The sequence below is a fragment of the Mustela putorius genome, unplaced genomic scaffold (assembly GCF_011764305.1).
Source record: "Mustela putorius furo isolate JIRA1106 unplaced genomic scaffold, ASM1176430v1.1 tig00003853_pilon_pilon_pilon, whole genome shotgun sequence".
NCBI classification, from domain to species: domain Eukaryota; kingdom Metazoa; phylum Chordata; class Mammalia; order Carnivora; family Mustelidae; genus Mustela; species Mustela putorius.
Genome location: NW_025422005.1, coordinates 6,122,481 through 6,134,669, shown reverse-complemented (window position 1 = coordinate 6,134,669; position 12,189 = coordinate 6,122,481). Strand labels below are relative to the sequence as shown.

Sequence of the window (12,189 nt, the reverse complement as noted above, 5' to 3'; positions counted from 1 at the left end):
ATCCGTCTATTTAAAAAATAAATAAATAAATAAATAAAATCTATTTCGATCTTAGTCTGTCCTGACCACGCCTGAAATTCCGTTCCAGGGGCGCCTGGGTGGCTCAGTGGGTTAAAGCCTCTGCCTTCAGTTCAGGTCCTGATCCTAGGGTCCTGGGATCGAGCCCCGCATTGGGCTCTCTGCTCAGCAGGGAGCCTGCTTCCTTTCCTCTCTCTCTGCCTGCCTCTGCCTACCTGTGATCTCTGTCTGTCAAATAAATAAATAGAATCTTTAAAAAAAAAAAAATACGTTCCAAAGTTTTCCCATCACAAACTTTCTACAACTTTCCTTTTCATTCAGATTTTGTCCAAAGCCATTTCTCTCCAAACAACCAGTCTCATTTAGGACAAAATTACCTTCTTTTACCTTCAGCAAAAAGGCATTCCCATCAGTCATTTAAAATTCTGCCTTCTTTAGAAACCTTCATCTCCAGTGAAGACTAAGGAGTAACCAACTGGGAACGATTACACCAAAATTCTTTAGATGTTTACCAACAGAGTTAAATATCCTTGGTTTCTTTGCAATAAGAAGTCAAAAGCACAAACCTATGCCCATTAATAATGACTTAACACTTTATCCTATTTGGAAAGACCTAGATGTCCAATAAACTTAGTTCCATTTATCATTCAAACAAAACTTCAAAGTCTCAGGTTACCAAAGACTTGGAAAGCTCTCTGAACAATTACCCATGAAAACTCTGAGACAATTAACCACCAGTTTAGTCATCTTTTTGCTAACAAATTGCAACAGAGATAATATGAGCTTATTTGACCTTCAGCAAACCTCGATAGAATAAGTTCTACATTTAGTACCGACAACTTTAAAGACATGTCTGTCTTAATTAAACCAACAAACCAACTTAGTTCGAATACTGACTTATGTTCCACCTGGCCCACCCCGTTTTCAGTTTTCATGTGAGACCCTGGGGGGGAAATCCGGAGTGGGGGTGTGTCAGGTCCAGGCAGGGCTCTTCTTGCTCCTGGGCAGTGAAGAGGGAAGGAGCCAGGGGCCCGAGGCACTAAGAATGGTCTAGAAGCCAGTTACGCAGGCCGCACCCAAGCTGGTGCAGAAACAGGAAAAAGCGGAGATAGAAGATACAACGTGTTGCCAGAAGGCAGAGAAAGTGGTCCGGGCTTCAGAGCTCACAGCTCTAACAGAGGAGCAGACCCCATGCTTTCCCGCCAACAAGGGGGGGGAGGGTTGGGCGAAGTCCATGAATTTCCCTGAAACAAAGGGAGTTTGGGCGGCTGCTTGGGAATATTCCTTAAAGTCCCCATTGGGAGGGAGACAACCCAGATGACTCCAGTTACAGCCATTAGCCCAGGAACCGAGTAAGGGAGAAGCCCCCACGTCTATTAAAAGAAACAGAAAAAGAGAAAGTCAGAGTCCCCTTTGCTAGGGACGGCCTGCGTATCCTCCAGCAACCTGGGTTAACCAGGAGGCGGCTTAGTCAGATCATTACCGTCCAGTATGTCAGGCGGGGGTTTACTAGTCAGACATAAGCAGGTAACCGCATTCTGTGAGAGGCTCTTAGGTCAGGGTCCTGGTGTAGAGCAATGAAGGCCTCGCTAAGAGCAACGAAGGTGCCCTGGGCCCTTTTGCCCTGTTTCCTGCAGAGGAGATCTCACCGATAGATCCCACGGAAGCCATGCGGTGTTCCAGAAGCTCAGTCCTGTCCTAAGTTTTGCAATCTGAATTGTTTCCAGGGGGTTAAAAGGCACCCCAAGGGGGAGTCCTTGGGAACTGAAGAAGCCTGCGGAGGCCACACTCCCAGAAGAGTAAAGAAAATCCATTACCGAACCCCACCCCCAACTCCTGGCTGGTGTCCCACGCAGGAGGCGTCAGAGATTCCTGGGTGTCAAAAGCGACTGGAGGCGTCCCTCACACAGGACATCACTATGGATCACAGTCCTGCCTGCCCGCAAAAGCATTCCTGCCGTAAAAGGCCAGTAGGAGGGATGGGGTGTCCCTCCCCCTCCCCATCGCACCCTTTACTGTGCGGATCTGGAAGTTGCGCTATTGCCCTGCCATTTTTAACCCCTGGAAAATACTAGAAAGGTTTTTGCAAGGGGGAATTACCCAACTTTGTAGCTTTAAGTAGTTAGTAGAGGACATTGACAGAAAACTGTAAAGATAGAAATCCATCATGGTCTAAGCGACATTCCAACACATGTGGTCCTTACAGCCAACTTTCCTAGGAAACGGTCCCCCGTTGGGTTTTAATTCATTCAGGTACCGGTTTCAGCCGGCTCCCAGTAGAGGTCCCGCGGCCAGAAGTGGCTAGACCAGGGATGTGGAGGGGATCACGTTAGATCAGTCAGGAGGAAACCTCACACGGGAGTCTTAAGATTGGCAGCCATCCTGGTGACTTAGGGGGCTGTCCCGTGCCCAGGAGAGACCACTTTCTATAAGAACAGGAATAAAGAGAGGCCATCAAGTTTCTGGGTCTTATTACCATTCTGGTCAGGGCACTGACTTCCAGCCAAAAGGCAGACTTTCTCCTCCCCGTGGAGTAGCCAGGGGCTAGAGGACTGCAGCCCGAGCAATCGACAGTAAGACCACACTCCTCGCGGGGGCCCCGAAACCAGAGGAAAGGAAAAGGAGAGAAAGTCCTCGCCGACTCACCAACTCGCCGACTCGCCGACTCGCCGACTCGCCGACTCACCGACTCACCGACTCACCAACTTTGCACCGAAACTCAGAGTCCAGACGTCAAGACTCAAAGCCCCTCATTCAGTGCCAAAGGATGAAGATTTAGACTATAAGTGGGGTCCAGAGCCAACAACCAAAAAAGAATTCTTAAGACATTTCTGGTGCAAAAAAGGTGAGTTTTATTAAAGCACAGGGACAGGACCCGTGGGCAGAAAGAGCTGCTGGAGTGGCTGATTAGACACTCAGGGGGTGGGGAGGTGAGGACAAAGAGGTGTTCAGAAGGGCTGTCGGATGCTAAAGCAGACCGTCAGGACACCGGAGGTTTGGTTATCTCCCAGCCAAGGCTGTTTTTCTAATGAGGCTCTAACAGGAAGACCGTTGAGAATTTCCCGATGGAATGTCACACTCCTCCATCTCGCGTCCTTGTCAATGAGCTTTAGGTTTAGAAGAAATTCAACTTTATTTACATTTCCTTCTGCCTCAGGAACTGAGTTATGGGTCTCTGGAAGTTAGGCTATTGATAAGAAATCCTCTTCCTTATAAATCACTAGGACATTTGTGAACTGAGGGAGACTCGGATCTTGCAAGATTGTGATCTCTACAGGTTAACTCTTTGTTTTTCCTTGACGGCAGCCAGGAGTGCCTGAGGAATGTCACACTTGTCCCAGGGTAGGGGGGAGGGGAGGGGAGGGGGTGGGGGAAGGGGAGGGGGCGGGGCATCAGCTTCTGCTTTGTCCTCCGTTTGCCTTCTGTTTCCTCATCACCTGTAGATCTGGGTGCATCCCTCTTCTTGAGGTCCCCAAATATCCTGAGTTTCCTGCTGCTGGAACCTCAGTAAACAAGGTCTCAAGACAACATTTCCAAGGGGCTCTACTGGCACCATGTTTCATAAAGTCAGCCTCAGTTCCTTAAAGCTGTCTGGTCACATCTGAGTCTATGCATGTCTCTCAAATGCAACATTCTAGCTAAAGCTTTGGTAAAGTAACCCAATGTTTCCACTGGTGTCCTGTTAGGAGAACAGCTTCCTTTTGAACTTATGCAAATGATTATAATTGCTGTGGAGGAAAGAATACTTACTGAGACCTTTTTTCTAAAAAAAAAGAAAAATGAAGATTTTTTTTTTTAAATTTATTTGAGAGAGAGCACAAAGGGAGAGGGAGAGGGAGAAGCCAACTCCCAGCCGAGCAGAGAGCCGGATGTGAGACTTGATCTCAGGACCTGAGCCACCCCGGCACCCTACTGAGACCTTTTGAATTTCAGCGGGTTCAGGTGGAGAGAAAGGCTAGGGTGTGCTCACAAATGAATACTTTATCACGTTTCCATAAATCATGGATATCTTAAGAGAAAGTTTCCTTAACCTGAAAGCACAAACATTAGAGAACCAGCAATGTTTCCTGTTGGTCACAAAACGAACAACGTCTTCTTTGGGTCACTTAGTTCCACATTATTAATTTTTGTTCAGCTTGCAGGCAGTTTTTTAGTTCTGGAAATGTTTATTACCCATTTCAGTTTTATGATCACAAAGATATCAAATACCTCTATTTGTCAAAAGCCCTTTCTATGAATCTCCTTGTAGGCAAAACTCATTTTGCAAGAGGCTCAGAACAGTTAACTATAAATGACAAAGGATCCAGAAATGGACACATTTCTTTTGCGTCTGTTCTCCACGTCATTACTATGTTCGGGGCGAAAGGAGGCAGCGCTTCTCAGGGACGACTGCGGTGCGGAATTTCTTTTTCTCTGGTGTTCTTGGTCGTGCCGCCTCGAAAAATGAAGAGGTAGACCAGACCAGGGTGGTGAGTAGCAAAACAGTTTATCGAGCAATGGTAGAAAGCTCCTGAAGAGGGAAGGACCCAAGAGGGTTGCCGATTTGGCGTTTAAATCTGAGGTTTGTTTTATTTTTTTTAAGGTTTTATTTATTTATTTGACACAGAGAGAGAGATCACAAGTAGGCAGAGAAGCAAGCAGAGAGAGAGGGGGGAAGCAGGCAGAGAGCAGAGAGCCCGATGCGGGGCTCGATCCCAGGACCCTGGGATCATGACCTGAGCTGAAGGCAGAGGCTTTAACCCACTGAGCCAGCCAGGCACCCCCAAATCTGAGTTTTTTATGTGCTTTTTGGTGTGGGTTGATTAACCCTCGCTGCACCTGTCACCCAAACAGGTTTTTGTCCACGTGCTCATCTACGCATCAGATAGGAAAGGGCAGAGGCCTCCCCCCTGGGTGGTTCCGTAGCCTCGGGGATCAAGAGGGTGTTAGGACAGCTAACCTTTCCTTGCCTTTCTGTCACATACAAGTTGTAAGTCCTCCCAGGAATAAGACTTAGAGCTGGGGCACAGAGTAAAGCCTAGAATAACAGGACAGGGTCTCTTTCCTTTTAAGGGTAGTTTCCTCTTAGGACCAGGAGTAGGGGGTGGGGGCGGGGGCTTGTCTCTGAGTGCCTTTCTTCTGACTGTCCTGCACTAACTACACGTGTTGCACGTCCGAGTGAGGAAAAATAGTCCTGGGACAGAGCCTTACTGCATCTCGGAACGGACCGGGCCACGTGGGGATATCAGGGGCTGTTGTGAAGTGCATTTCAGGGTGGGTCTTTCAATGCACTTTGACTGGGCAAGGATCAAAATGCCACACACGTGCGCGCGCACATACACACACACTTAACCTTCTATCTATGATGAGGGAGGGAGCAGAAGGCTAGCTGAAGATGAAGCTGAACACCCTGTAACCTCCCCCCGCACCTCCCACTCCCCAGTGACACCAGAACAACCTAAATTTGACAATGACAAGGCCTCCTGGTATCTTGTAGGTCAGTCCTCTTTAGCATATGAAATTTCTTTCTGAAACCTCCCTTACTTCCTTCAATGAGAGAGAGAGAGGAAAAAAATATATATATATAAATTTAAATAAAAAATTATAATAAAAAATTAAATTATAATTTATAAATTTAATTTATATATTTTAATAATTTATAAAATTTATAATTTTATAAAATTAATTATAAAAAATTAAAATAAAAAATATATATATTTTTTAATTTAATTTTTTTTTTTTTAAGGTAACCCGTGTGCCCATGGTTGGGCTTGAACTCACAGTCCTGAGATCCGGAGTCTAGCCGGGCACCGGGATCATGATATCACAGATTCGGACTAGTGGGCATCTGAGGTAAAACTTTGGAAGTGGACTTCTGAGTTTTGGGTGTAAATGTCGCTTGAGGCTTTCTATTACAGAGCTGACGAGAGTCTCTGGGAAGTTCTTCCAGGGGACCGTGAAGTTCTGTGCAGCTTCCATCCTTCTGGGCCAGAGTCTCGCGGGAAAAGGCAAGTGGCATGGATGCTGATGGCCACGTCATGGATGCTGATGGCCACGGCATCTTCGTCAAGCCGTGTGGGGGCAGATGGGCTGCGGCCGAAGAAAGGAAGCAGGAGAAACAGGTGAGCCCAACAAACGGGCTCGTGGATAAGGGGGCTCTGGAGGGAAGAAAGCGGGTCAGCCACCGTGCTGCCATTTCTATGTCACTGTGGGCAAATAACCGTGACCTCCCTCCGCCTCAGTTTCACCTAACACGGGACTAGTGGCACCAACAGGAGACCCGATGCTCAGCCTCATATACTGTCAGCCTTTGTCGTGATCTCTAAGTGACACGAAGATTCTCCTCCTGGCCCCGCCCGACACAGGCCCCCCCCCATCTTCCCAAGGCTCCCGGCCCAGCAGTCCTGGGAGGCCCGAGAGGGGAGACTCTTGGGCCTCCCCAGTTTATCAAGTATTTGAGGAATTCCTTGTGACTATTTCGCCAGAGGTGGGAGGAGGCCCTCCCTTCGGCGAATCCCTTCTGTAGCTTCTCTTCTTCCCGGCAGACAGCGAATTCCTGGGTTTGCCTGGGCCCAAGGCACTGGGGAGAAGGCATTCTCCCAGCAGCCAGGGCTGGTCTTCTGCTTCTCCCCTCCCCAAGAGCAGAAGGCAAGAGCAGGGAGTCAGGACAGGTGCTGAGCGCTGTCTGAAGTTGGCCAACCACTAACCCTAAGTGAGAGCTCAGGATGCCGCGTAAGGCTAGAGGGTAAGTCTGCTCTGGTGGGGCTCAGATCCGGGAAGCCTCACAGCCGGGCTTCTCTGATGTTTGTGAAGGAGAGCTGGTTCAAATGCAGTTTCTGAGCTGGTCTGGGATGGATGGAGCCTGTGAGTCTCCGTTTCTGGCAAGCTCCCAGGTGCTGTGGCTATTGCTTGCGGGTAAGCCAGAGAGGCCTGGAGGAACTGTGCTTCTGGGGCCTTCAGGTGTATGAGCAGGTGCTTGCATGGTTTGACTTCGACGGGAATTGGAGTGACCTGGCAGCCCCTGTAGGGCTGCTGGCTTCCCTAACCCGTCCCTCAAGACCCCAGGTTGGAGATGTAAGATGCGTTCTCTGGCCCTGTCCTTTGAACTAATCCCATGGGGGTGCCGTAAGTGTTCAACAAAGGCGTGGAGCGGACTGGGGCTGTGTGTTGATTTATAGCCTTTGCTGATAACGGTGATCGAGGCTAATTGCAAATGATGTAGGGGAAGTGGGCCTCAGTGGGAAAACCACACCTTACTGCGTTACATTTCCTAATTCCACAGGGCTCTGCCTTATACCGCCTTGGAGTTTACAGTTCTGCAAGTTGTAAATAACCATCCTAGCACAAAATACTTGTCTTGAGGCACTAAACCAATGCTGTTTGGAGAGGTTCCTTGACTGCCCTCCCGGGAAGCCACTTTAGATCCATTCCTTCCAGCATTCCTGATCTATAAACCAGTCAGCTCTTCAGATTCTCTTTCAAACCAGTTAAAACAGCTGCCTGGGTCCCTCAGTAGTGAGTTAAAATCTTTAACACCTGCTTTTTTAAATTTGTACTAGAGTCATAATTTTTAACCTTGGGGGAGAAGAGTATGCTTTAACTTTATTAACATGCCTCTAGACACTTTCTGAAAGATACAAAGTAGCGAGATCATTAGACACTGTTTCAGTATTCCCTTGTAGGAAGGTGAAATTCACAGAACATGAAATTAACCTTTGCGAAGTGTACAACTCCCAGACATTTAGTACATTCACAGCTTATCCAGGACTCTATCCAGTTCTAAAACGTTCCCATCCCCCCACCCCAAAGGAAGTCCTACGCCCATTAAGCAGTCCCTCCCCACTTCTCTCTCCCCCGGCCCCTGGCAACCACCAATCTGCATTCTGTCTCTATGGATTTACCTCTTCGGGATTTCTCATATAAATGGAATCATGCAATATGTACCTTTCTGTGCCCAGCTTCTTTGGCTTAGTGTGATGTTTTGGAGGCTCACCCAGCATGTAGCAACACTTCATTCCTTTTTATAGCTGCATAGTTCATTGTGGGGTATATGTCACTATTTGCTTATCCATTCATCCATTGATGGACATTTGGGCTGATTCTACCTTCTGGCTATTGTGAATAGTGTTGCTATGAACACGTGCATACGTACCTGCTTTTAATTCTTTCGGGTGTATATCTAGGAGTTGAATTGCCGAGTCATAAAGTAAATCTGTGTCTAACTTTCTTTCTGTTTTCCACGGCAGCTGCACCATTTTGCATTCCCACCAGCAATGTTCCAAGCCTCCCAATTTGTCCACAGCCTTGCCTACAACACGAATGAAACCTGAGGACGCTATGCTGTGTGCAATGAGCCAGTCACAAAAAGACAGATACTGTATGATTCCGCTTATATGAGGTGACTAAAGTAGGCAGGTTCATTGAAACAAAAAGGCAAGTGGAGGTTGCCTAGAGCTGGGGGGAAGAAATGGGCAGTCGACGTGGAGCAGGCGTAGAGCCTTAGTCTCGCAAAGTGAGAAAGTTCAGGCGATCACTTACCCCACATAGTAGATAGAGCAAACTGTATACTAAAGATAGGAAGCTTTGTTGTGTGTTTTTATGACAGCTCTAAACAAAGAGCTGTCTACCTATGGTAAAGTGTAACTGAGGGAGGCCCCTTGGGTCCCCAAGGAGCCTCGTGACCCCCCTGGCTTTCACGCTTTCTGTCCATGGTTCTTGGGGGACACACCCGTTTGTGCCTGTGCACGCTGATAAGCAAGGTCAAACTCTGTTCTTGTAAAGTCTCTTAAGTTTACTCACCAGGCATGTCGGAGCGTGACGGGCAGCCTCCCTGCCCCGGCAATGCCTGATCGAGTTTTGAGCCAGATTCAGTGTCAGAGCTCCTAACCGGCCTAAGGAGCAAGAACGCTAACTCGGATCTGATAGGTTTTCTCTGCTGAGCTGAGTTCCAATGGCCAGATGGCCAGCCGGGGTGGCGTGCGGTTGACCCCACTGAGCACCAGGCTTGAAAAGTCCTAGGTCAACAGACCGGACCCCCTCCACCTCCCCTACACTGCCCCAGGACCACGGGTCTGGATAGCTGGATGCACGCTAGGACCTGTTCGTCACCGCTTCCTTATCTCAACCTGGAATGGAGACGACCCAGTCCCTTCCCACTCCGCCTTCGAATCCAGCAATCCCGTGTGCACACTGCTCCTGGGCAGGCAGCCTCAGTCTGTGCCCCCCTGAGGCCCATGCCGGTGTTTCTGCTGTAGCACCATGCACCTGCTCCTAGGGAACCCCACGTTCTACTGTGTGGCACATAAAAATAACAGGTCTTCCAGGGGGGAAAAAAAGGGTTGGGGCAGACCCACTTAAATCCCACGCATTTTTTTAACCTGAACACAAAACCAAATCCAGTCACACCACCAGCGACCCCTTTGCATTATACAGAGCTTTGTCATTATGTCCACACCAATTGCAAGGGACCTAGGGAAACGCAGTCTTTATTTTGCTCAGCCAAGAAGTCCTTCCCCAAATTCTATTACTGTTGACAAGGGACTGAGCAAATTGATTTGGGGTTGGGGGAGCCACAGCAGTCTGTTCAAAAAAGGCCTGCAGCAAAACTTGAAGATTCCAGAACATTCCTAGTAGAAGTGAGAGCAGCAGTGACCCAAAGTCCTGGTATTTTTGGTCTCAAAACAACCCAGGGATTTGCCCCCCTGCCTTCTGGTGCTACTTCAACTTTTTACATTTTTGTTGAATTTTCCTACATAAACTGGTAATTCTGAAAAGCTTCGTTTTCAGAAAGATCATTTTGATTCTTCATTGCAACAGTCATACAGAAGTCGTCCTGTTTCACTGCCCGTGGCCCTGTCAGTCAGCAAGTCTTGTCACTTTTATAGCCTAGATATTTCTCGGATTAATTGACTTCTCTCATCTTTTCCGCTACCCTCCGAGGGCAGGTCTACAGCAAAGAAACTGCCCCCTCCCCTCTCCCCCAAGTCTGTGAACCTCTGTTCCCTCTGTGGTTCACCTCCAGGTAGCCACTGTGAGTTTGGAAGAACGCAAACCTGATCACTCTCGAAACTCAACGCCTTCTCTCTGCTCCTAGGACAAAAATCGAGCTCCTTAATGCACGTGGTCTTCAAGTACTAAGTCTAGTCTGGCCCAGCCTGCCCCGCCAGCCTCCCCCCTACACTCTTCCTCTTTGCCTTGTGCTCCTTAGCCACACTGACCTTGCAATTTCTTGATGGCATTACACTCCGACCACAGGCCTTGGCCCATACTGTTCCTGTCTGCAAAGCCCTCTCCACCGCCCCCTCCCCACCCGCCCCCTTTGCCTGGGTAAGCTCTTTTCCTCCTTCCTTCCTGTCTCGGCTCAAGCTCACATTTTTAGGACTGCTTCCCCTGACCAGCCCTCCACCCCCATCTCTAGAGCTCTTTTATTGTTGTAAATTCATCAATGTGTTTATTTGGTTAAACTGTGTCTTCAAGTAGAGTCTAAGCCGCCTGGGGCAGAAGGCAGTTTTTCTCTTGGAACCCTGTTGCACTCCCCTTCCCGTACAGCATTAGGCTCAGTAAATATAAATGGAGGGGCGCCTGGGTGCCTTCTTGGGTTAAGCATCTGACTTAACCCTGACTTGAATTCAGGTCTCAGGTCATGATTTCGGGGTGGTGAGATCGAGCCCCATGTCAGGCTCTGTGCTCAGTAGGGAGTTTGCTTGAGATCTCTTTCTCCCTTGGCCCCTCTTCCTCTTGGATCTCTCTCTAAAATAAGTCTTTTAAGGGGCGCCTGGGTGGCTTAGTGGGTTAAACCTCCGCCTTGGGCTCAGGTCATGATCTCAGGGTCCTGGGATCAAGCCCCACTTCGGGTTCTCTGCTCGGCAGGGAGCCTGCTTCCCCCTTCTCTCTGCCTACTTGTGATCTCTCTCTCTCTCTGTCAAATAAATAGATAGAATCTTTTAAAAAAAAATAACAAAATGAAATAAGCCTTTTAAGAATAAAATATAAATGTAAATATATACTAGGATCAAAATCACCTGTGATCTCACGTTCCAGGATAACCACTGTTGTCAGATTCTGATAAGTCCCCTAAGGTTGTGCGCGGACATATGTACATTTTATGTTAGTGATAGCACTTTGGGAGTTTAATTCCGGGACTCAGATCCTCATGTCAGAGTCCCTGGCCACACTTCCTGGGTCACGAGAGGTTAAAGAGGCCCTAATACCTGGCCCTCTTTGGGTCCTTCGTCCCTCAATGATAAAATCCTGATATAATAAAATCCCAATATAATATAATATATAAATTATATAATAATATAACTAAAGTCTTAATATAATAATCCTCCTAATGAGGACCCAGACTGTGTGGAAGGTGAGGAAGTGTGGCAGGAGGGCCCTGCCAGGACCAAGCATGGCCCCGTAACTGTCCACTTTTCCTTTAAAAGGGATTCCTTAGCTCTTGGTAGAGGTAGTTTCAAAATAAATGCAGTTTCTCGGAGAAACTTGTACGTGATCCTGGGACACACCTCAGCCTGTCCTTGGGTCAATCAGTGGTGTTCATTAGTGTCATTTTAAACCACACAGCAAAAATAGGCTTCAACTGGCAGGTTCTTCGAGTCCAGACCGGGGCCGGGCAGGGAGGGCAGGGCCCAGAGGCCAGAGTCTGAGACGCCCCCCCAACTTGGAGATCATTTAAGGGTGGAGTGCAGACCACAGACCCCAAGTCAACCTGCCAGGGGTGTGCCTCCAACTGGCGGCCCATTCCCCCATCTGAATGCCCAGATCCCTGAGTCCCAGGGCCCTTCCTTGGGCTCAACAGCAGCTGGAGACCCCAGACTGCTGGGCCCAGTCCCTGGGCTGGGAGGGTTGGAGCAGGGACAGACAGCACCTACGAGGGGTGCAGCCCCCAGCCCTCGGGCTCGCTCCTGGGTGCTCCCAGTGGCAGGAGCCCAGGCAAGGGGTTGTACCCCGTTGGCTGGCCCTGCTGGGGTGCTGGTGACACATGGCCATGCCTGCAATGCCTGAGTCCCACAGGAACCAAGTAGGGCCTCGCTGGGGCTGGGGAGGTCAGGTGCTGGGCAGGGCGTACCCCTGCCGCCCCCCCCCCCGCCCCTGCCACCTCCCCAAGCACGGAGAGTCATTCATCACGCAGGAGGGCAGGGGCAGGTGGGCCTGGCCATGACTCAGGGCTGCCAACAGAGGCCACTT

At 49.0% G+C, this 12,189-nt stretch overlaps 1 protein-coding gene across 1 annotated transcript in view; it reads left to right on the top strand.

Annotated features, from left to right (window-relative positions):
* The first annotated feature begins 2,325 nt into the window (after positions 1–2,325).
* The window catches only part of LOC101679722 (solute carrier family 2, facilitated glucose transporter member 5), a 29,788-nt gene continuing 19,924 nt past the window's right edge, over positions 2,326–12,189 (top strand). Inside the window, exons 1-2 of the mRNA XM_004768615.3 lie at positions 2,326–2,863; positions 5,744–6,119. Of these exons, the coding sequence (XP_004768672.1) occupies positions 5,890–6,119 (230 nt within the window). The 5' untranslated portion in view covers positions 2,326–2,863; positions 5,744–5,889. The remainder of the gene's footprint in view (positions 2,864–5,743; positions 6,120–12,189) is intronic.